Source organism: Monodon monoceros, unplaced genomic scaffold (assembly GCF_005190385.1).
Source record: "Monodon monoceros isolate NGI ecotype Baffin Bay Population unplaced genomic scaffold, NGI_Narwhal_1 Super_Scaffold_22, whole genome shotgun sequence".
NCBI classification, from domain to species: Eukaryota; Metazoa; Chordata; class Mammalia; order Artiodactyla; family Monodontidae; genus Monodon; species Monodon monoceros.
In genome coordinates, this window is record NW_021703779.1 from 44,091,257 (window position 1) to 44,116,728 (window position 25,472).

At 38.3% G+C, this 25,472-nt stretch overlaps 1 protein-coding gene across 2 annotated transcripts in view; it reads right to left on the minus strand.

The window, feature by feature from the left end:
* The window catches only part of SHROOM4 (shroom family member 4), a 112,293-nt gene extending 88,296 nt beyond the window's left edge, over window positions 1–23,997 (minus strand). The window contains exon 1 of one of the 2 annotated variants that reach the window (XM_029240765.1): window positions 23,846–23,997. In XM_029240765.1, coding sequence (XP_029096598.1) covers window positions 23,846–23,961 — 116 coding nt within the window. In that variant the 5' untranslated portion in view covers window positions 23,962–23,997. The remainder of the gene's footprint in view (window positions 1–23,845) is intronic. The other variant, XM_029240766.1, reaches the window with a different exon arrangement.
* Window positions 23,998–25,472: the final 1,475 nt, after the last annotated feature.

Consider the following 25,472-nt stretch of genomic DNA (forward strand, 5'->3'; position numbering starts at 1 on the left):
TTCTGACAAAGTTGCAAAAACAATTTAATAGAGGAAAGATAGCCTTTTCAACAAATGGTGTTGAAGCAATTAGACTTATGAACCTTGACATAAGTCCTACACTTACACACAAAAAACTCAAAATGGATCATGGATTTAATGTAAAAATAAATTTAGAAAAAATTTTTTTTTCTAAAAAAAATTTTCCTTTTTCTAAAAAAGGAAAATCTTTGGAATCTAGGGTTATGCAAATAATTCTTAAACTTGACACCAAAAGGACTGATCCATTAAAAGAAAATTTGATAAATTGGATTTAGGTTACATCATTCATTCTTTATTGTTATCACAGATCATTAAATGCTGGGATTTTAAATACGATTAAGATGCAGTCCCTGCCTTCAAGGTGCTCATAGTTTAGTAGGAAAAGAGATACCTAAACTGATAGGTATGATGAGATACGGTAAGTGCACAGAGGAGAGAACCATGAGCTCTCCTGTGGGAATGAGGAATGGCTTGTAATATATAGTGGGGCCCTTTACAATGAGTAGAGGCTTACCAGGTAAAGAAGGGATGGGAGACTATTCCAAGCAGAGAGAAATGTATCTGTAAATGGCAAAGAGTCATTAGAAGATACTAAAGTAAGTTAGAGAAAGACAAATATCATATGATATCACTTATATGTGGAATCTTAAAAAAAATGATACAAGTGAACTTATTTACGAAACAGAACCAGACTCACAGACTTCGAAAACAAACTTATGGTTACCAAAGGGGAAACATGGGGCAGGGGGAGGGATAAATTAGGAGCTTTGGATTAACATATATGCACTACTATATATAAAATAATCAACAAGGACCTACTGCATAGCACAGGGAGCTCTATTCAATATTCTGTAATAACCTATATGGGAAAAGAATCTGAAAAAGAATATATATATATATATGAATCACTTTGCTGTACACCTGAAACTAACACAACATTGCAAATCACCTATACGCCAATAAAAATTAAATCAAATTAAAAGAAAAGAAGATGTTGTATATTCAGGGAATGATTAAGATTTTCAAAGAGGCTGAAAGCATGAGATGTGAAAGAAGACATATTTGAGGTAGAATCAACAGGATTTGGTAACTGATTAGATAAAAGTGAAATGGGTAGCCAAGAGAAAGGAGGGATCAAGATGTTCCTCTACGTCCTACGTTAGGTGACTAGGACTATTAAATGAAATAAGGAACAGGAAAGGAAGAGGGGTTCTTGTTTTTGGAGGGGCAATATCAAGAAATGTTGAGGTTGAGGTAACTGTTTTTAGACAGAAATGTCCTTTGACAACTGGAAATATGAAGCTAGTATTCAGAAAATAGTTCTGGGCTAGAGATGTAAATGGGAGAGTAATCAGGATTCAGGTAGTTGAAGCCATGGTAATAAATTACGTTACATGTTGAAAGGACAGACTGGGAAGCTGGGTGTGTGTGTACATGTGAGGGACAAAAAGAAACTGACGGAGCAAAGTCTAAATATTCTTTTCTGACTGCTTGCCATTCAGTCTTCACAAAAGTTGTTTAGATTCCCCTCAATGCATTTTGAGAACTCTGGCTTGAATAAAATAAAGAGATGAAAAGGCTGTAGTTCATCCATTTCTCAGCCATTGCTGCCAACTCCCTTCTCCTGTTCTGTCTCAGCACGGCATCTCTGGGGAGGTAAGGATCTGCTGAGGTCAGTAAAGAAAATTCCATAGCTTTCTTTGGTAAATTATCACTGACTACAGAAAGTGATTTGGAAGTCCTCTAGAAGACCTAGCTAAAATCCCTTCTGCTACAAATGATGCCATTTCCTCTTGTGCTGTCCTTAACGGAAAAAGAAAACAGTTAGACATCCTGTTGTGTGTGTCACAGAATGTATTTTCTGGTATGGACAGCATGGGAAAGTAGATTTTTTTAAGAAAAATAAAGTGGCTGACGGGAAGTCTTAGGGTCGACAGGGAAAAGGGGGTGGATAGAGGAGACCATGGGACTCAATTCCTAGCATTCTAGAAATGTGGATTTTTTTTCCTAGAGAATACTTTTCAATACTTAAAAGCAATTATTAAATCATGTCTTCCTGTCTTGCAAAACAAATATATAAAGAATCCAACACAAGGCTTATTTACTTTACAAGGCAAAACTCCTCCATGAACATTAAATTGGTTGTGGAATGAGTTAAGTCGGCATTTTTTTGTTTTGTTTTGTTTTTTAAACCATCCATGGTAAGTGGCTATTTCTCAGGGTCTGAAAATTTTATCTTCTCTGGGTTGAATAATCTTGCTTCTTTTACAAAGCCTTCACTTAATGACTTTTCAATCCATGAATCATTTTACTGCACTTCCTAGATTGCTCACCAAATTCTCTGCACCCATCTTTAGCTGTTATGATAGGATCACTTTAACTCTCTGATAAAAAACTATGTTTAAATATTGTCCAAAACATTCTGTTCTGTGCAAGGGATATAAGCCTTTGGAATAAACATTTCAGAGGAAAAAAAGTGTCAGGCAGCGTTGCTAAAGGAAATGACCTGCCCTGGGATATTAATTAAGCCCAGTTATTGTATCCAAATTAAACCAGTGTCTCCTAACTCCAGCTCACAAAGCAGCAAAGTGGAGGGAAGAGAAGAAATACAAAAGAGAAAATAACCTTCTGCTTAAGGACAAGAGAGAAAAGAGATTTTTATACATTTTTAATGAAGCTATTCTTTTATTTATAAATTCTGTCTGGTGTGGAAGGACCAAAAAAATGATAGAAGGAAATCCGGAAGCAAGGAGGTGGAAAAGGTAAACTTAGAATTTCTTCCACTGGTTAGGTCCAACAGCTAAGGCCAGTGGAGCAGCTTATCTGTGGCCAACATAGTGTGAATTACAGTTAATCACTGAGAGCGGCAGCCCCGGGTGTTTTGGATACTGACCCAGTCCCAAGGATGAGGACATGTTGCCAGAGAGCTTTTTTATTTTGTTTGCATTAAGATCTGGGGTTGAGTTGATAAAAGCAAAGTGAAGGAGTATCATACCCAATAGTGCCTTAGCTGTTAATTGTTTTTAAAAATTGCTCTAAAATTGCCTGCTGTGTCGGCTAATGTTAAGCTAAGCTGTTTTAACATCAATATCTACGATTTTTTAAGAGAAAAGGTATAATTTTCTTTATTCCAACGTGGTAAAACATAAACAGAAAGTTTGACTTGTTGGGAGAGATTGAGTCTGGAAAAATAAAGAGGAACTAGAGCTAATACTTTTTAAGGTGCTAAATGCCAAGCATCTTATCTACATGCTCTTATTTCATCCTCAGAAGCACCCATTGAAAAGGAAATGAGAAAGCTGATTCAAATATGTTAAGGAACACGTTCAATCTATCAGTCCACTGCTTGTATTATACTGGTGTTCCTAAGTGTTCTTCCCAAGGTGCCATTAATTAATTCATCAGCTATTTATTCCTCAAATACTATACTCCAGGCTCTGGATCCATGTCCTGAAATCAATGGTAAACAACACAAGGCCTTAATTTTAGGGAGCTTTACCTGTTCCTAACCAACTCTTCAAGTTTTGAAGAAGTTTGTCTTCTCCTCCAACCTTTTGGCCCCCCATTCCATATTCTGTCTTCAGCCATATTCTGTCCCTGCCTAATCAATGGACATTCTCTTTGTTATAACCCTGTGGTCAACTCAGGTATGAGTCACTCAACAGCAGGAAAACAAAATGATCAACCAGTTTTTTCTCTGACAGAATCAACCAAATTAGTGTAGGAAAAAGCTATTAGGTCATATCCAGTCCATCCCTCTGGGAACAGAGCAAAACCACTCCTTGTATTATGCTACATTATTTCTCAACTACATTGTCCTGCCTAATTGTAAATAATTATAAATGACTCAGTGGCAGGGTTTCCACTATTTCCTCTCAAAGGTTAGCCCACAATCCAGTAATTTTCAGTGTCAAGATGGCTTCTCTGATAGTCAGCCAAAATATCCCTTGTCTTGATTTCTCTAATTATGCTCTGATCAACCCTGATCCCAATCTCTGCAATTCCTCATTTGTTGTTGTATTTATACCCTTCAATATGGCTATCACACCCTATTCCCTCCCCTCCCCAAGAGTCAATTGGCTGACTCTTAAGCTAACATCGGCAAAGGAAACTCCGCAGCCCCGTCACAACTTCTAGCCACCTCCGTATTTCCTACCCCATGCAGAAAACACCATCTAAGTTCCTGCAGTTCTGGGGTCAGACCTTCCAGGTCTCCACCTATACACTGGGCAGTGGTGTGGGTGTCCAGACACCACAGATTGCATTTGAACTTCCTCCTTTGTCATCTCCATTCTTCTATTCCTCTAGGGTACAGAAGCATCTCTTTAGCTATTTTTTCCAACCACTTGTTTTGAGGGTAGTAAAACAGATCCAATTTCTCAAAAGAACACCTTAGAAGATTTCATTGACTCTATCTGGGTACAGAATTCATTCATTCACTCACATACTCAACTTTTATTGAAAACCAGCAGTGTCATATCCTGTATAAGTTACTAGGTATACCATGTGAATCTGACATATTCCTCTTCCTCAAGGAATTCACAGTCTAATAAAGAATATAAATAGAACGTTCTCTCCAACTTATTATCCCCTTACCTCCTTTTCTTTTCTTTTTAATTTTTATTGGAGTATAGTTGATTTACAATGTTGTGTTAGTTTATACTGTACAGCAAAGTGAATCAGCTATACGTATATATATCTCCCCTCTCTTTTGGATTTCCTTCCCATTTAGGTCACCACAGAGCACTGAGTAGAGTTTCCTGTGCTATACGGTAGGTTCTCATTAGTTATCTATTTTATACATAGAATCAATAGTGTATATATGTCAATCCCAATCTCCCAATTCATCCCACCACTCCACTTTCCCCTTTGGTATCCATACGTTTGTTCTCTACGTCGGTGTCTCTATTTCTACTTTGCAAATAAGATCATCTATACAATTTTTCTAGACTCCACATATATGCATTAATATATGATATTTGTTTTTCTTTTTCTGACTTACTTCACTCTGTATGACAGTCTCTAGGTCCATCCATGCCTCTGCAAATGACCCAATTTCATTCCTCTTTATGGCTGAGTAATATTCCATTGTATATATGTACCACAACTTCTTTATCCATTCGTCTTTTGATGGGCATTTAGGTTGCTCCCATGACCTGGCTCTTGTAAACAGTGCTGCAGTGAACATTGGGGTGCATGTGTCTTTTTGAATTATGGTTTTCTCTGGATATATGCCCAGGAGTGGGATTGCTGGGTCATATGGTAATTCTATTTTTAGTTTTTTAAGGAACCTCCATACTGTTCTCCATAGTGGCTGTAACAATTTACGTTCCCACCAACAGTGCAAGAGGGTCCCTTTTTCTCCACACCCTCTCCAGCATTTGTTGTTTGTAGATTTTCTGATGATGCCCATTCTAACTGGTGTGAGGTGATACCTCATTGTAGTTTTGATTTGCATTTCTCTAATAATTAGTGATGTTGAGCATCTCTTCATGTGTTTGTTGGCCATCTGTATGTCTTCTTTGGAGAAATGTCTATTTAGGTCTTCTGCCCATTTTTTGATTGGATTGTTTTTTGGGTTTTTTTTGATATTGAGTCGCATGAGCTGTTTGTATATTTTGGAGATTAATCCTTTGTCTGTTGCTTTGTTTGCAAATATTTTCTCCCATTCTGAGGGTTGGCTTTTTGTCTTGTTTATGGTTTCCTTTGCTGTGCAAAAGCTTTTAAGTTTAATTAGGTCCCATTTGTTTATTTTTGTTTTTATTTTCATTACTCTAGGAGCCTACCTCCTTTACTAAAGAATATTGTTTACAAATACAGTTCCTTATATCCTGTTTACCCTTCACTGAAATTGGGCCTCTGCCTCTAATATTTTAATGAAGTCTTTTCTGCCAACATCAACCAGTCATCTAATTAGCAAACCCAATAGCCTCTTTTCAATATTCATACAACTTCAATGCAAGAGCATTTAACATTATTGATCGATGGCCTGCTCCTTCTTGAAATCCTCCCCCTGCCCTTGGTTTCCACTCTCCCATATGTCTCCTACATCTCTGATTGTCCTTTCTTTCTCTTTTACACCCCTTTTCTCCTCTCACTCTTAGCTGATGGCTTCCCCTTATGTTTGATTTAAAAAGAGACGTATTGAAAAGAGAACATCCTCATCTTTCCATCACTTCATTACTAACCTACCTTGCTTTACCTCTTCTTAATATAGATCATTATGCTTATTTTTTAAAATCAAAGTTCAAGCCCCTATTTCTGCTCAGACCTCCCAAGGACTTTGCTGCTGAAATTATCCCTTATTTTCTACACCATCTATTTCTCCCTCACTACTGGATTATCCCATTAGCAGTCAGATATTTAATATTAAATAGTTAGATGTTTAATATTAAATCTCCCTTTCTTGATCCCAAATCCCTTCCAGCTAATACTCCACTTTTCCGTACCCCTTCACAGCTAAACTCGTAGGGACTTATTATTATCTTCACTTCCCATTCTTTAATGAAATAATCCATTCAGGCTTTTATCTCCAACAGTCCATTGTCAAGGTTACCAATTGCTTCCATGTTGCCAAAATCAATAGTCAATTCTCAGAATCAATGTCTCATCAACATTTGACACAGTTGACTACTCCCTCTTTCTTTAATCAGTTTCTTCACTTGGGTTGTAGACACCATTCTCTTTTGGTTTTTTCCTACCACACTGGCCATTTCTCAGCTTTTTTTTTTTTTTTGGTTGCTCATCTGCCCTACCTCTAAATATTGGAGTACCCCAAGGCTCAGTCCAAGGACCTCCCCTCTTTGCTGTCTACACTTAACCCATTAGAGATTTCATCTAGTCTCAAAGCTTTATCAGAGGGTGATTCTAAAATTAAAATAGTTAACACTGACTTACTTCCTGACATCTATGTCATTTCTTAGTAAATATTAGCATGTAGCTGTCAAATGGACATCTTAAACTTAACACGTATAAAACCAAGCTATTTATTTCCTATTCCTTCTTACCACTCACCAAACTTGTTCCTCTTCCAGTCTCTCCTACTTCAGTTTTCCCACCTTGGTTTTCAGGCCAAAACCAAGGAACCTTTTATTCCTTACCTACCCACTCCATACCACAACGCTGCCCAACTCAAACCTAATCCATTAACAAGCCCTCCAAAACAAATTCCACATCCAACTACTTTTCACTATTTCCACAACTAAAATCCAAGCCAAGCCATAACCACCTCTTGCCTGAATTAATTAGCCTCCTAACAAATTTCCCTGCTTCCTCTCTGCCCCCTACAGTCTGTTCTCCATACAGCAGCCAGGGTGTTCATCTCCAAGTGCAAAACAAATCATAGTGCTGTCCTGCTTGGAACAGGTTTGCTCTGCAATTAGAATAAATCTGAACTCCTTACGAGAGCTTACAAGGCCCTATGTGACTGTTCCTGACTACCTTTTCAATTTCATCTCCTTTCATGCTCCTTTTTGCTTACTACACTCTAGTTTCAGTAGCTTTCTTTCTGATCCCTGAATACATCATGTATATTTCCATTTAAGGACTTTTATACTTGATATCCTTCTGCCTGGAATGCTCTTCTTCCCAGATCTTTATATGGCTGCCTGTCTCTCATCATTTGATTCTTAGTTCAAATATCTTCAGAGAAGCCTTCCCTGAACTAGCTAAAGCCTCCTCTGTCCCCATTATATCCACACTCAGTCATTTTATATGCTCTTACACTTATTTGTTTTCCTTTATAGCACTTCTCACAACCTGATATTATATAATTTGTTTGTGATTATTGTGTACTTCCTCTATCCCCACTAGAGTATCAGCTTCATGAGAAAAAAAACTATTTTGTCCCGTGGTATATCGCCAGTTCCTATAAGAGTACCTGGCACAGAGTATGGCCCTAGTAGATATTTGTCTGATGAAGGAAGAAAGGGAGGGAGGGAGGGAGGAAGGAAGGAAGGGAAGGGAAGGAGGGAGGAAGGAAGGAAGAGTTTCTCTCCCTGTGCTTAGCTCTTAAGTATACGTCCCCCAGGATTTCGTCCATCCCTCTTCCCTTCCCCTCTATACTGCCCTTTTTGGAAGATCCCTCCCACATCCCCCAAGGTTTCAATTACAATCTACCCAACTAACTCTCAATCTAATTATTGCATATTTATTTCTTTTCTATACCCAAGACTTATAATTACAATTGACTGCTGGACATTTCTACTAAGAGGTCTTAATAGATACTTCAACTCTGCCTGTCTAAAACTGAGCTCATTATTTTACTTCCTTCTGATATAATGTATATAAAATACTGGGTCAAATGTGCAGTGTCTAGTAGGGACTCAATAAATCCTAGTTCTTGTAACTCCATCTAGCCTATTAAGCAAGAAACTCTGGACTCATCTTTGACTCATATTTATTTTCTTGAACCCACCACCTCAATTTTCAAGTATTTGGAAGTCTGACAACCCAACACCCCTGGGATTCTCAGCTTTTAATCCTCACTCTGGTAACCCTGATTGCCCTTGCCTGGCACACATTCATTCAATTCAATTAGCTATTCGATGAGTATTGAATTTGTATCCCTGCTAGGCACTATGATGGCTATGTCAAAGATACAAGGATAAATAACACATGGACACCACCCAAAATTCATAGGGGGAAATGGATGAGTAAACAGGCTGTTACAATATAGAATAAGCAGTTCTAGACAGAGGAAATCAGCGGGTGTTGTTTATGGGAGGAAAATTTAATACAGTCCAGGGATGAAAGAGCTAAGGAAAGAGTCTTACAAGTGGCAAAGCCTTGGTCAAGTCTTGAGTTAGCTAAGCAAACAAGAGGAGGGAGCAGTCATCATGCCAAGAAGGAGCAGAATGTGAAAAGACACAGAGATATGGGCGATGATGTTATAGTTGGAGAGTACCTGCAGTTGAACATGGGCATAGCATAGATTGGAAGCTTGTGTGGAGATAAATACGGTTATATTCTAAAGGGCCTTGTTCAACCAAATTAAGGAGTTTGGATTTTATCTTAAACATAATAGGGAAGCTTGAAGGGTTGTGGTGAGTAAGGGTTTCATAACCAGATTCAAGTTTAAAAAGAAGACTCTGGTTGTAGAGTGGAGAAGATTCAATTCAGGAGGTGGAGAGCATGGAAAGACTAGAGGTAGATAAACTAGTTGAGGGACTATTGCAGTGAACACATAAGTGAGGAGAAATGTGAGAAATTTTCAGTAGGTAAAAATTGTCAAGACTTGGTCGATTAGATACAGAACTGAGTAGTTGAGAAAACTGAGTTCACTGGGAACTATTTATTTATACAGAGGTACACAGGAGGAGAAGCAGATTTCGTCAGGTGTTGGAGGTGGAGGTTAATAAATTTAATACATACATGTGGAGATTTTGAGATATCTGTGGGGGCATACAAATATCCAGAAAGCAGTGGGATATATGAGAGAGTAGTATGGGATAGAATGAGATATTTAGAAGTCTTACTTGCTAAGTAAAATCATGAGAATGAATTAAAATCACCCAGATTATACAGTGTGAGAAGAGTAGAGAGCCTTGTGTAGAATTCTGGAGAATATATACTTAAGGGGAGTGGAGGAATAGAAAAGAAAAAAAACAAAGAAAAAATGGGGGAAATATAGTATTACTGGAGCCATAGGAAGAGGAAATTTTGAGAAGGAAGCAGTGTTCAACAGTGTTAAGTGCTGAGGAAAGGCTGTACTGGGTTGAATGGTGTTCCCCCCCAAATTAATGTCCACTCAGAACTTCAAAATGCAAGCATATTTGGAAATAGGGCCTTTGCAGATGTAACTAGTTAAGATGAGGTCATACAAAATTAAGATAAGCCATAAATCCAATAAATGGTGTCCTTATAAGAAGGCCACGCAGACGCAGACACAAAGAAATGCTATGCACAGAAGGAGGCAGAGATTAAAGTGATGTGCCTATAAGCCAAGGAACACCAAGAGTCGCTGGCAACCACCAGAAACTAGGAAGAGGCAAGGAAAGATTCTTTCCTAGAGTCTTCAGAAAGAGCATGGCCCTGTTAACACCTTGATTTCAGATTTCTAGCCCCCAGAACTGTGAAAGAATTTCTGTTGTTTTAATGTACCCAGTTTGTGGTACATTCGTTATAGCAGCTCTAGCATACTAATGCAGAGGTGAAGTAAGATAAGAATACGAAAAAGTTCATTGCTTTAAATAATTAACAGGTCACTGGTAATATTGGCCAGAGTCACTTGAGGAACATGGTGAGGGACAGAATTAGATTCTTATGAGTTGTGTTGTGAATGGAAAGTGGAAGAGTAGGAACAGTGAGTGTAGACAAGGTAATTTAGCTATGAAAGAAAAAAAGGGTAATATCTAAAGATAAACATAGGTCTGACAAAGGTTATTTTCAAGATGGGAAAGATCTGAGCCGGTTTGCAGACATAGAGGGTGGACTCAGGGCAAAGAGAAGGATAACAGGCTGATAATATGTGAAAAAAGGAGAGTGGGAATCAAAAGTGCAAAATTTCTCCAGGAAGTAGAGGGGAATGAGGACCAGGCCACAAGTGAAAGAATTGGGTATGTCCAAGTGAGGAGATAAACGTTTCAAATGCATATCCCTTGAGTTTCAGGGAGATGAGGATAGAAAAAAAGTCCTTTAGACCCATCTATACAGGGTCTTCAATGCTGGAATGAAGTGGCTGGACTTAATTCTGGAGGCAATTGCATCTTTTTTTGAGAAAGGGAATGACATGACCCAGGCTAAGCACAATTGAGATCTCATAATTCATGAGGTTTACCCAGAGCACAATTACTGCTGATTGAAATGAATACATAGATGTGCTTTAGGGAGATTCATTTGGCAGAATTGCAGAGAATGGGTTATAGGGCATCCAGACACGAGGTAATGAGTCCCTGGCAGTAGCAGGAAGAAGGCAAAGGAGATAGATGAGTTGGATATTAGAAACACTGCAGAAGAAGCTCAGAAAGGGCTTGGGGACTGTTGGGGATGAAAAAGGGAATGGAAGAGGATTCTACAGTTGTGAGCTTGACTTACAGGGGTGGGAAATATGCCATGGTCAGAAATAGAGATATTAGGTGGGGAAGTTGGGTGAGGGGTAATACACACTTTGGAATGGAAGTCTGCAGGTCAGAAAGAAGGTAAAGTTGGGCAGAGGTATCTGGCAGTCTCCTGCATCTAGGAGAGAGGTGAAACACTTGGATGTGCATCAATTCATAAAAGAGTTGGCGGAGGGAAAAGATAAGGTAAAGGTTAGGACAGTGAAGGTACTTTGGGTGTAAGAAGATGATGTCTCCCTCAAGTGCAGGAAGGCTTCTTAGAGGTGGTAGCAAATGTGAGACATCCCAGAAATGGTGAAACGAATGCTTAACTGGTAAGCAGAGGCTTCTTGTTTAGTCCTACCTCTGTCACTTCTAAGCTATGTGAACTTAGAGTCTTTTCCTGTCCTGGGCATTTTTTTCACGTATAAAATGGGGTTGCTAAATACCGTGATTAGAGAGACCTCTCTTAGCTCTGACAGTACATTTTCCTTTGATTGCAGCTTGACTTTAGTGTATGGCCAGTCTTTGGTTCAGCAGAGAAAGGTGAAAAACTTTCTAGGTCAAGGAACAACATAGAAAAGGCAGAGAGGCACATGCAAGGAACAAGAAGTAAACCAATTTGGAACTAGTTGTTTTTCACAACTTGTGCTATCCAACCTAATGATTATTCTCATTGACAATTATTATTATGATTGATAATAACACCTCATCTATGTTGTTAAAAGTGCTAGCCATTAAAAGGAAATCTGTGTGACATAGTTTTAACCAGTATTGTACTCCCTGCTAAAGTCAGTACTGAAGGATAAGGACTGCCATCTTTTTATTTATCGGGAAAAGGAAAAGAACAATCGTTAAATCCTACTTTGCTTCAGGTACTTTCATATATTTGACTAAAATGCAATTTCCATGAGGGCAAGATTTTCTCTTTAAATCTACTGTATTAACTGCTGTATCACCAATACTTGGAATAGTGCCTAGAATATAGTTGGCACTCGATAAATATTCTTTGAATGACTTGGGAAAATGTATATATATAAAATCTCATTTAATCCTTACAACAAACTTGCAAAAGAGGCATTAGCATTCTGATTATACAGGAGGGAAAAGAATGGCTAAAAGAAGTTATGTAAACTTGTTCAAAGTCATGCTAAGGTCAAACACAATAGACTATAAGCTACATATGGGCAGGGAATGTGTCTATTTTATTCTTTATGGTATCCCCAGGAGTTAGCTCATTATCTAGATTATAGAAGCACTCAATACATATCTTTCTTAATGTATATGTATAACTGATTCACTTTGCTATACACCTGAAACTAACACAACATTGTAAAGTAACTATACTCTAATAAAAATTTTAAAATATATATCTTTTTATTGAAGTATAGTTCACTTACAATGTTGTGTTAGTTTCTGGTGTACAGCAAAGTGAATCAGATATATATATGTGTGTGTGTGTGTGTGTGTGTGTGTGTATCTATACATATATATAAACATACATATATACATACATACATATTCTTTTTTAGATTCTTTTCCATTATAGGTTATTACAAAATATTGAATATAGGTCCTGTGCTATATAGTAGGTCCTTGTTTTTTTTATATATATAGTAGTGTGTATATCTTTTGAATAGGAGGAAGCAAGCAAGCAAACACATACTTGTATGAACACAAATACAATTCATTTTGCCTTATACCAACCACATCATCACCCAAACTCAAAAGAATAATTGAATCTCAAGAATTCATCAGTTGGCCTCACATGTTTGTTGGTTTAAACATTCTGTGATTTTTTTTTTATGCAGTCTCACTTGTAGACAGTGGTGGTTCTCTTTCAGTCCTTTTAACCTTAGATAGTCTCAAGGTCTTCTTTTTGGAGGATGTTTATACCTTCCTTTTGGAGGATGCTCCTTTTTGGAGGATGCTTTAAACTTTTTCTGTAAAGAGCCAGGTAGTAAGTATTTTAGGCTTTGAGGGCCATATGTCCTCTGACAGAAATACTCAACTCTGCCATTGTGGTATAAAAGCAACATGTAGATGAATGAAAATGCCTGTATTCCAATAAAACATTATTTACAAAAACAGGTAGCAGGCCAGATTTTGCCACAGACCATAGTTTACCTATCCCTGTTTTATAATAGTACGTTGATTCTTCCATCTCTTGCCTTTCCAGGACTTCTCTAACACTGTGTCAACTGTGAAGCTCCCCCTATCCTTGGTATATTAATACATGACAGGACAAATACAGTTTTAATGAGTTTTAACAGTTAAACCCCTTCCATTTAATAACTGTAGATGGCAGAGGCATAATCACAACAGAGAAAGATCAGCTAGAGAGGGTGGCAGGTAGCTTGGGCAAAGCCCCAAAATATGGTTCCTTCTCCTAATCATGTTGGTAGAAGATCTGGACATCAGGTTTGCAGGAAAAAAACCTAGATTTTTTGGCTTTTTTTCATCAGTGAACCTAGAGTTGATCAGATAAAAACAGGCTCACAAATAACCATATCCATAAGAGACTGAATGCAATCTCATACGCCAATTTAGGTGACCATGAAAACTATCAAGTGGACCAATTACTCATATTCTCTACTTTCCTACTTCCCTACATCAGGATGTGTAAAAAAAAAGTCTTGAGTCTTCTTCAAGGAAAAAAAGGGAGAAGACTCAAATCAATAGAAATAGAAATGAAAAAGGAGAAGTAACAACTGACACTGCAGAAATACAAAGGATCATGAGAGATTACTACAAGCAACTACGCCAATAAAATGGACAACCTGGAAGAAATGGACAAATTCTTAGAAATGCACAACCTTCCGAGACTAAACCAGGAAGAAACAGAAAATATGCACAGACCAATCACAAGCACTGAAATTGAAACTGTGATTAAAAATCTTCCAACAAACAAAAGCCCAGGACCAGATGGCTTCACAGGCGAGTTCTATCAAACATTTTGAGGAGAGCTAACACCTATCCTTCTCAAACTCTTCCAAAATATAGCAGAGGGAGGAACACCCCCAAACTCATTCTACGAGGGCACCATCACCCTGATACCAAAACCAGACAAAGATGTCACAAAGAAAGAAAACTACAGGCCAATATCACTGATGAACATAGATGCAAAAATCCTCAACAAAATACTAGCAAAGAGAACCGAACAGCACATTAAAGGGATCATACACCATGATCAAGTGGGGTTTATTCCAGGAATGCAAGGATTCTTCAATATACATAAATCAATCAATGTGATATATCATATTAACAAATTGAAGGAGAAAAACCATATGATCATCTCAATAGATGCAGAGAAAGCTTTTGACAAAATTCAGCACCCATTTATGATAAAACCCTGCAGAGAGTAGGCATAGAGGGAAGTTTCCTCAACATAATAAAGGCCATATATGGCAATACCACAGCCAACATGGTCCTCAATGGTGAAAAACTGAAATCATTTCCACTAAGATCAGGAATAAGACTAGGTTGCCCACTCTCACCACTATTATTCAACATAGTTTTGGAAGTTTTAGCCACAGCAATCAGAGAAAAAAAGAAATAAAAGGAATCCAAATCGGAAAAGAAGGAGCAAAGCTGTCACTGCTGGTAAATGACATGATACTATACATAGAGAATCCTAAAGATGCTACCAGAAAACTACTAGAGCTAATCAATAAATCTGGTAAAGTAGCAGGATACAAAAATAATGCACAGAAATCTCTGCCATTCCTATACACTAAGGATGAAAAATCTGAAAGTGAAATTAAGAAAACACTCCCATTTATCATTGCAACCAAAAGAATAAAATATCTAGGAATAAACCTACCTAAGGAGACAAAAGACCTGTATGCAGAAAATTATAAGACACTGATGAAAGAAATTAAAGATGATACAAATAGATGGAGAGACATACCAGGTTCTTGGATTGGAAGAAATAACATTGTGAAAATGACTCTACCACCCAAAGCAATCTACAGATTCAATGCAATCCCTACCAAACTGCCACTGGCAAATTTCATAACTTGTATGGAAACACAAAGGACCCCAAATGGAACAGGATAGGAAGCCCAGAGATAGACCCACGTACATATGGTCACCTTTACTTTGATAAAGGAGGCAAGAATATACAGTGGAGAAAAGACAGCCTCTTCAGTAAGTGGTGCTGGGAAAACTGGATAGCTACATGTAAAAGAATGAAATTAGAACACTCCCTAACACCATACACAAAAATAAACTCAAAATGGATTAAATACCTAAATGCAAGGCCAGACACTGTCAAACTCTTAGAGGAAAACATAGGCAGAACCCTCTATGACATAAATCACAGCAAGATCCTTTTTGACCCACCTCCTAGAGAAATGGAAATAAAAACAAAAATAAACAAATGGGACCTAATGAAACTTAAAAGTTTTTGCACAGCAATGTAAACCATAAACAAGACAAAAAGATAACCCTCAGAATGGGAGAAAATATTTGCAAATGAAGCAACTGACAAAGGTTTAATCTCCAAAATTTACGAGCAGCTCATGCAGCTCTATCTCAAAAAAACCCAATCCAAAAATGGGCAGAAGACCTAAATAGACATTTCTCCAAAGAAGATATATAGATTGACAACAAACACATGAAAGAATGCTCAACATCATTAATCATTAGAGAAATGCAAATCAAAACTACAATAAGATATCATCTCACACCGGTCAGAATGGCCATCATCAAAAAATCTAGAAACAATAAATGCTGGAGAGGGTGTGAAGAATAGGGAACCCTCTTGCACTGTTGGTGGGAATGTAAATTGATACAGCCACTATGGAGAACAGTATGGGGGTTCCTTAAAAAACTAAAAATAGAACTACCATACAACCCAGCAATCCCACTACTGGGCATATACCCTGAGAAAACCATAATTCTAAAAGAGTCATGTACCAAAATGTTCATTGCAGCTCTATTTATAATAGCCAGGACATGGAAGCAACCTAAGTGTCCATCGACAGATGGATGGATAAAGAAGATGTGGCACGTATATACAATGGAATATTACTCAGCCATAAAAGGAAACGAAATTGAGTTATTTGTAGTGAGGTGGATGGACCTAGAATCTGTCATACAGAGTGAAGTAAGTCAGAAAGAGAAAAACAAACACTGTATCCTAACACATATATATGGAATCTTTAAAAAAAAAAGGTTATGAAGAACCTAGGGGCAAGACGGGAATAAAGACGCAGAACTACTATAGAATGGACTTGAGGATATGGGGAGGGGGAAGGGTAAGCTGTGACAAAGTGAGAGAGTGGCATGGATATATATACACTACCAAACGTAAAATAGATAGCTAGTGGGAGGCAGCCGCATAGCACAGGGAGATCACCTCGGTGCTTTGTGACCACCTAGAGGGGTGGGATAGGGAGGGTGGGAGGGAGGGAGATGCAAGAGGGAAGAGATATGGGGACACATGTATATGTATAACTGATTCACTTTGTTATAAAGCAGAAACTAACACACCATTGTAAAGCAATTATACTCCAATAAAGATGTTAAAAAAGAAATTCTGAGTCCTTCTTATGTGCCATAAGGTGTACTAGGTGCTGAGGACACAACAATGAATATGAAGCAGCCGCTCCCCTCATGGTTCTTGTAGTCCAGTGGTCAGCACATTTTTTTCTGTAATGGGCAAAATAATATTTTTTTGGCTTTTCAGTTGTGACAGTTTCTGTCACAACTACTGAGTTGTGCCATCATAGTGTGAAAGCAGCTATAGACAATATGTAAATGAATAGGCATGGCTCTGTTCCAATAAAACTTTATTTATGGACATTGAAATTTGAGTTTCATATAATTTTCACATGTCATAAAATCCTATTCTTTCTTTTCCCCAACCATTTAAAAACACATTTTAAAAAACACTCTTAGTAGCAGGCCATCCCCAAAAAGGTGGTGGGTTGGATTTAGCCCATAGGCTGTAGTTGGCCAACTCCTGGTCTGGTGTAATGGGGAAGATAAACATAGAAACAGATTATTTCAACACAATGTGATAAAACCTACTAGAGTTCTATGGGAGACAGAGAAAGTTCACCTAACTCAACCCAAGGCATCAAAGAAAGTACCCTAGAAACATCCCCAGAGCTGAATCTTAAAGGTCAATATTAAGGCATTAACTAAGGAAAGGAAGAGGAAAGTATGCTCCAATAGAAAACAGAGAATGATCAGAGTCAGAGGTGACAAATAGCATGAAATTCTTGGGGAATGGTATTGCTCTAGCACAAAAGACAAGTGTCAGATGAAGTTGCAGGTATGTGTAGGGATGAAGATATACAATGTCTTATTTACCATGCCTCTGGGCAATGAAGGCCATTTACAAGTTTCCAGGAGGGGATTAATATAATTGAATCTGTATTTTAGATTTACTTCTGTGACAACACCTTGGCAGACAGATCTGAGACAGTCAAGAGGCTACTGAAATAGTACAGGGGAGAGATGAGAAGGGCAATAGTGGTGAAAATGGAGTGAGGAGTGTAAATTCTGGAAGTGTCTAAGAGGTTAAATCAACATGGCTTAGTGAGGGAGAACAAGGAGTCAAAAATGATTCAGGTTTCTCACTTGGATGGCTAGATGGATGAAAGTACCACCAACTGCTATTGGAAAGGGAGAGAGTTTTATAAACCAGATAATGAGTTCAGATTTACACACATTGCCTTTCAGTTCCTGCTGGGTTTTCCTGTAGAGATGTTTACCAGGCTGCTATGCATATGAGCTTTGGGGAGAGATCAGAACTAGAGATATAGTCGTGAGCACAGAATAGTGGAAAATGATATTTGAGGGCTAGATATTGAAGAGCAGCTGTAAAGGGAATGGGGTATGTGAAAGCTAGAAGGAGTAAGGTTGTTATCAGAGAGTTGAATTTAATCTTTCTCAGCTGATTCCTGAGAATTAAGCCCGAAGCCCTCAAGACAGTGGTTCTCAAACTGTAAGCTTTACACCTGGAAAGCTTGTTAAAACATATTGCTGAGTACCACCCTCAGAGTTTTGATTCAGTAGGTCTATGGTAATGCCCAATAATTTGCATTTCTAACAAGTTTCTAAGTGATGCTCTCCAGTAAGAAACACAGCCCTGAAGAATCCATTGTATGTAATGAATTAACTTCTCTCTTCTGCATCTAGCACACTCCTAGTTATGTGCCATCCTTGGGAAAACTGAGATAATGGTCACTCAACTTAGTTTCTTTCTTCTGTGATTCAGATAAGGAACTCCAATGGAGAAAGACTGGAAGGTGTCAGGGTTCCATGACTGAGTCACCAGACTGTAGCCTAGATTAGACATTCAATAAATATTTGTTGACTGAAAGGTTGGCACAGTCCATGGTACAGTCAGGGGAGTGAGCTGCTGATATAGAAGGGTTTATCTCTGAAGTTGAGATCAAGGACCCATAAGACTAAAGTTTGTGATTCTTTACAAGAACAATGAAATCTTTCAGTATGATAGCAGAAACTGGGGTAGAGAAGATGATGGCGAAGCAGGTGCCAAAGTATAAAACAGAAGTGGGAGAATGACCTGGAGGCTGATAGATGACATTGGTAAGGAAATGAAAATGATAAAGCCTGCTTGTTTGAATTTCAAAAGGGATTTTTGTGTGAGTTTAGAAGAATAATGGTTTAGAAGTTGTCTGTGGAAAGCATGCCTAAACCAGGGCATGTGTATATACTATCCATCAAATTGTGTCTTAATTTTATCATTACAACAGTGCCCTGAGACTTTACCCATGTGATAAAAAATAGCGTCTACACATTTTCTCTTTCTGGACAGTTTTGTAATTTCCAGCATAAACAACTTCTTGCTTTCATACATATTTCCTACTAAGGTCATTTCTAAGAATTGTATGTGTTTGGTTGCTACTGTGAATGGGATATATTTCTCCTTATAGCTCCTCATTGGTTAATGTGGTCTACTTTTAAATTAAATTTGTGCTTCTTTGACTTATCCTTTGAACTGGTTGTAACACCTTACAATATCCTTATTACTGTTAAATAAAAATCTTTAACACGTTCATTTTTCTATCGCTATGAGTTAAGATTTTATCTTTTTAAAAATTATCTTTTAACATTTGCAATGAATTGTTATTGTCCAACATTACTGAAGTAGATTTGATAGAATTTCATTCATAGGTTTTCCATCTAAGTTCAAAAATTGGATAGAGGGCTTCCCTGGTGGTGCAGTGGTTGGGAGTCTGCCTGCCGATGCAGGGGACACGGGTTTGTGCCCCGGTCTGGGAGGATCCCGCATGCTGCGGAGCAGCTGGGCCCGTGAGCCATGGCCACTGGGCCTGCGCGTCCGGAGCCTGTGCTCCGCAGTGGGAGTGGCCAGGGCAGTGAGAGGCCCGCATACCGCAAAAAAAAAAAAAAAAAAAAATTGGATAGAATGTTCTTTTTGGAGCAGTTTGTCAGATGTTGGTATCAGAGTGATGCTACCTTCAAAACCAATGCGAATAACTCTTCAAGATGTTCAACTGTATAACACTGCTATAGAATTGAATTTGTCTATTCCTAGAAAGTTTGAAGGAACTCGCTGGTAAATACATCTGACCTTAAAGTATTTGTAGAAGTTTCTCTTTGATGATTGTTTTCAATGTTTCTACAATTACAGGTCCATTTAGTTTGCAACTTCTCAATAATGCTTGCCATTTAATATTTATTAGATATTTCAAATTTCTCTGAGATTTTCAAATTTATTAAGGTATAATTTAGTAGTATCCTATAATTTAAGAAACCTTTGTATTTGCTCTTGTATTCCATTTATCACTTAAATTTTATTTATAATTCATCATTGTTTTCTTGATTAAATTTGCTAGAGGCTTATCTACTTAATTCATCCCCCATTAAAAAAACCCTACCCGTCGGCTTCATATTATATTGGATTCTTAGTCACATAATTTCATTCTTCATATTTAATAATGAAATATTTAAGGCTATAAATTTACTCCTGAATATTGCTCTCAAAGATTTGATAAGTCGTGATCTCGTTTTTGTTATTTTTTATTAGTCTGCCAGTGTTTCTTTGAGCTAATACTTGCATATAAATTGTGTTCTGAAATATTCATGCAGTTGAAGACTTTTGTTTAAATTTGTTTTCAAGTTTATAAAAGTTTTACATTATCATCAGAGAACAGAGAAAGTGTGTCTACTTGCAAGAGTTTGCAAAGGTTTTCTTTGTGGCATATCAATGATCATTTTTTTAAATGTTACCAGAATATTTGAAAATATAGTGTATTCACTGTCTATAGAATACAGTTTTTGACATTTATTAATTAGACCCTAGGAATTATGGTTTTCAAACTTTTAAAGTATATATTTTAGGTCTACTTTATCTGATATAGTTAAATTACGTTAAAGTTTCCCATATAGACATTTATATAATTTTTCTTCTTTTATTGTAGGTTTTTTCTTTACATATTTAGATCCTTTTTTTTTCTCAAAGAATGGTTTCATGAATACAAATCCTTAATATAGTCTGTATCTTCTATCTCTTGGGACCAATGTGATTGTATGGTTATTGGTCCTGTTTTGTTTTCTTTTTTTCAAATAGATAAGTGACATGATTAGATGCTTATTTGGAGAATGGATTGATTGGAAGGAGGTGAGACTACAAGATTAGAAGCCAGTGAGAAGACTATTACAATGGTCCAGGTAAGAAATGATGAACAATTGGATTAAGACAAGGGCTACAGAGAGGTTTTTAGCAAGTAGAATAATCAAGACTTGGAATAACTTGGATTGAAGTGGCTTGAGGCAAGTGAGAAGAGTTGAGGGCAACACCTAGATTTATGACTTAGTTAACCATTATCTAAAGAGCAATATAGGAGGAAGAGCTGGGCTGGCTTTTCAGAATAAGCCATTTTCTGAAGTTCCTTCTTTATATTCATCCACAAACACTCAAGCTCAGACCTAAAGCTCAGTGTTGAATCTTTGTCAGTTGATTGCTTTACTCAAACCAAAGACTTTCTACCTTAGTATAAAACACTAGGCTAAATATTAAATTTCATGGAGATCACATTTCTTTTATGTGCTGAGAGCTCTTTCATAAATTAGAAGAATAACTTGGACCAGGAAAGAAGGAATAATGTCCTACACCATCCCCAGGGTAGTCCATAGGTGAAGGTTAAGTTTTCCACAAGAGGGCAGCATCACCTAATAAATTATGTCATTGAACGCCTCCTCCAATCGGGGTTGAGACGGGGAAGCTGAAAGGGTAGACAGCGTAGGTTCTGGGAGCCATAGGACCTGCCACACCATGAAAAACAAAGGGCCCGATTACCTCCAAGGCCATAATTATAGCCACTCTTAAGTGACTGGTAGTGGCAGATGTCACCACAGTAGGGAGAAAGAAGACATGGAGCTCACCAAGGGAGGATGAGTGAGTGACACACCTGAACACTCTCATTCTTAGGACTGGTTCAGAAGCCAATACGGATCATGTCTACATTCCTTCTAAGTGCTGGTACCTCTGTATAACCAATATTTCTCAAGGGGCTTTATTTCCTGTCAGATCTTTTTCACCCCTAATGGTTTCCCAGCAAATCTTGTCTCTGAAGGTTAGGTTGCAAAGCACAATACAATTTGATGATCTCCTTATTTCATAATGGTGTTTGGTTACCAATTATGCTTCTTTTATACCCTAGGGAAAGGAATGGGACTGAAATTCACTGAGAACCTATTATGTTAAAGGCATTTTACATAAATTGCCTCACTTAATCATAATCCTACTATATAGGGACTATTATTTCCCATGTGACAGAACCAGGAAGTAGCATACATGTGTCTATCTGATTCTAAAACAAAAACTTCTAAATTCACCAAGCTGCCCCTTTAAGAAGCCTTATTTTAAACCTAAATTATGACCTATCCAATACTGAGTCAGTGACAATGTGTCTATTGTATAAGACATTATTTAACATGTCACCTCTTACCTACGTACATGGGAAGGCATGGCTTAGTCTTATGTAGCAGCAGGTAATATAATAAATCAATGGGATCCTATATAACTTCACCCTTACTAACTCAAAATCTTTCCCCCTAAGTATTCTCTCCTCAGGATAAATCATTTGCATATAGAGCAGGAGAAAAATGGAAAAATTAAAGATGGCTTCTGTGTTTCTGGCTTGGTTGACTAAGGGCATGGTGGTCCCAGTCACTGAGATAAGGAGCTTGTGAGGAGAAGAAGATGATGCATTAGGTTTTGAGCATGTTGTGTGTGAAATGCTTCTGAGACATCTAAGTATAAATGTCTAATAGAAGTTGGTTATAGGGGTCTGGGGCATTAGAGATCTAGTCATCCACACACAGATGATCATTGAAACTCGGGGACCGGGTGAGATTTTCCATGGTATATTGATGAAATTAGAAAGGGTAGAACTAGGGGAAACACCAACATTTAAGGGATGGGCAGAGGAAGAGCAGGTGGTAGAGGAACCTCATTTTAAAAAGTGAACAGAGAGACAGAAAAAGAACAAGGAAATGGGGTATCTTGAAAGCAAGAAAGGAGAGTTTCACAAAGAAGGGTGTAATCCAGAGCAACAATGTCAAACGCCATATGTAAGTCATATATGATAAAGACTAGAAATGACCAATTGACTCTGACAACTAGGAGGTTATACATATATTTTGACAGAGTAGTTTCAGTCGACTTCTGGGAGTCAAATTCAGACTGCAGTGGGTGGAAAGCTAAACGGTAGGTGAAGGTAGGTGAAGTAGAAACAGTGAGTATAGACTCGCCTTTTGAGAGACTGAATATGAACAAAAAGAAGAAGATGGGGCAGAAGCCAGAGGGGGAAGTATGATTACAGGAAGACACAAAATTTTTTCTAATAAAAATAATTAAGATGGAAAAACTTAGGCATGTGTATAGGATAAAGGAAACTAACAGAAAGGGAGAAGTATGAGCTCCAGGAGTAGAAAACAAAGATACAGCAGCAAAATGAAAGGAAGACCTATGGTAAGCTCACCTATAGGTGGATGCTTTGGCAGCAGTAGAATGACTGTCCTTATCTTCCAAATATGTCCTTGTCTTCCTCCTGCTTGTGCCACTCTACTTACCTAGAAAGCTTTTCCCCTCCTGATGGTTTCTTTGTCAAATTCTACCTGTCTTTTAGCTTAGATTCCACCTCCTCTATGAAGTCTTACCCTAACCATCTCTTCTGACATGCTTTCTCTTTCTCTTGAACTCTAATAGCAATTTCTGTCTGAACAATTCATTTGACAATCACCCTTCACCCTGTGGAATCTCCTTTACGGCTTTCTTTAAGAAAATGTATTGCTAATTAATTTGTCTTATGTGTGTCTTTTCTCCCCTGTTAGACTGTACACTCCTCAAGGGCAGGCTTCCTGTCTTAGAGTTTGCCACAGCCTCCAGAGTGCCTACCATGGCTGGGAGTAGGATCTCTCTAAATCTATGTGGTTCAGCAGTGGCAGCCTTTTATGAAGGAGGATACAGAAAAACACTGGGTTAGGTAGGCCCTTCGTGTGTATTGAGTCATTTAGTTCTCTCAAAAGCAAATGAGGAGAGTGAGTCTTTCAGAGGTAAAATAAATTTATGCAAGATACATGGGTAGTATGAGATAGTGCCAGGATTTGAACCAAAGGCCCTTTCTCTTATGCCATTCTGCTTCAGTTGTCTGCAAAATTCTGTTCACATGAAACACCTCTTTCCTTGATATTGATAGAGACATGCCTCTATTGAGGCTTTTCTACCAACCAAGTGGTTTCAGCGGCCCCTGCATCTAATAGCAAAGCTCCCTGTGTCTTACCTCCTGACAATCAGCTTGAGGATCCGGAAGGAGCCTTTGATGAGGATGAGGGCCTCTTGGCGGGAGCCATACAATGGTGTGCCATTGATATTCACCAGCTCATCACCAGTCCTCATCTTCTGCGACAAGGCTGCCTTGCCTCCATCTTCAATCTGTGTTGCAGAGGACAAAAAAGAAAGCAGGTGGTGAGGCGATTCCTTCCCCCAAATTCTACTTCCTGGCTCCTCCCAACTTCTGAGCCACAAATAGTCCTGGGGGATGGCACCAAGATGCTCCAGGGAGCAGCTAAGAAGCTGATTATAGGCCATTATTTACTGAAGGCAAAGCTTGGGCAAGCCCTTGAGGAAGAAAACAACACAGATATAATGCAATCTTTGCCCTGGAGGAACCAACAGTCCATTTGGGGAGACAAGTACTTCTAAATAAGAAAATGATGTTAGAAGGAACTCCACAGTGTGGGCATGGAATAGCAAATTGTGCACACAAATTAGAGCCAGAAGAACTAGGATTCAACAAAATGATCTTTGGCAAGTCCTCCTCTCTTTGGGCAGGTTCTGAAGTCTGACAAACTTGAGTGTGAATCTTGGCTCTAGTACTTCCTAGCTCTGTGACTCCAAGCAAGTTACCTAACATCTCCATGTCTCAATGGCCCCATATGTGAAATACAGATAATAAGCATCCCTACCTCACAGGGTTGTTAGTATGTGAAGGATCTGGGAGCAAGGGGTTGACTCTGAAGACCTTGAAGGTGGCTTCCAGCTCAACCTTCTGTGAGTGGAATTGCAAATCCAAAAGATACAAAGTAACTGATCATTTATCTATATCTCTTCAACAAGTATGTTGTTGACAGTGGGCACTGACCAAATGCTGGGAACATGGGTGTTCACTGTTCCACCATAGCCTACAGTATTTCCATTGGTCAAGGGCAATCTTGGCAGGAATGTAGTCAGGCTGGGGCGTGGGCATTGAAAGCAAAGGAAGAAATAATAGCCACTAGGGTAGGCAAAAGCAAAGCAAAGCAGAATGTTCCCCCAAGGATCCTTACTTACGGCTACTTTTGTATGTGACATTTCTTCTACTACAAAGGTGAGTTCCACCTATTGGAACATCAATTCCATCCATGGTGGTAGGAGTCATCTCATCCATCCATTAATCCATCCTCAAGATTTTGGTTAATTTCTAGTATGCAGGGGACAATGTGCTTAGTGCTAGAGATACAGAAATGAACGAAGTACACATAGCTCCCAGATTCAGGGGTGGGTTACCATCTAAAGTTCACATGTCCATGGAGATGGGCAGGTGAAAAAAGGTCCAACCCACTAATGGAATCAGGAAGAGGTGTTTGTTTGTTTCTCTCAGAAGCAAAAGATTTGAGGATGATTAAACCATACAATTCTTAGGGAAAGGCAGGTTCTAAATGGCGCAACTAAGGGCTGGTCTTTGCTGCAGGTATTTTTACATTTACTTCTACTCTTGTTCCAATCTTTCTTTCAGTCCTTTATAGCATCCCTCCAATCTATCCCCACACCATGTAAGTTAGAATATTGCTGAGCTTTAGGTTGGCCAGCTCATGTGCAATTTGGCAGATGAGACCTCCTGAGTTCAGAAAAATATGTTAATTCAGGAT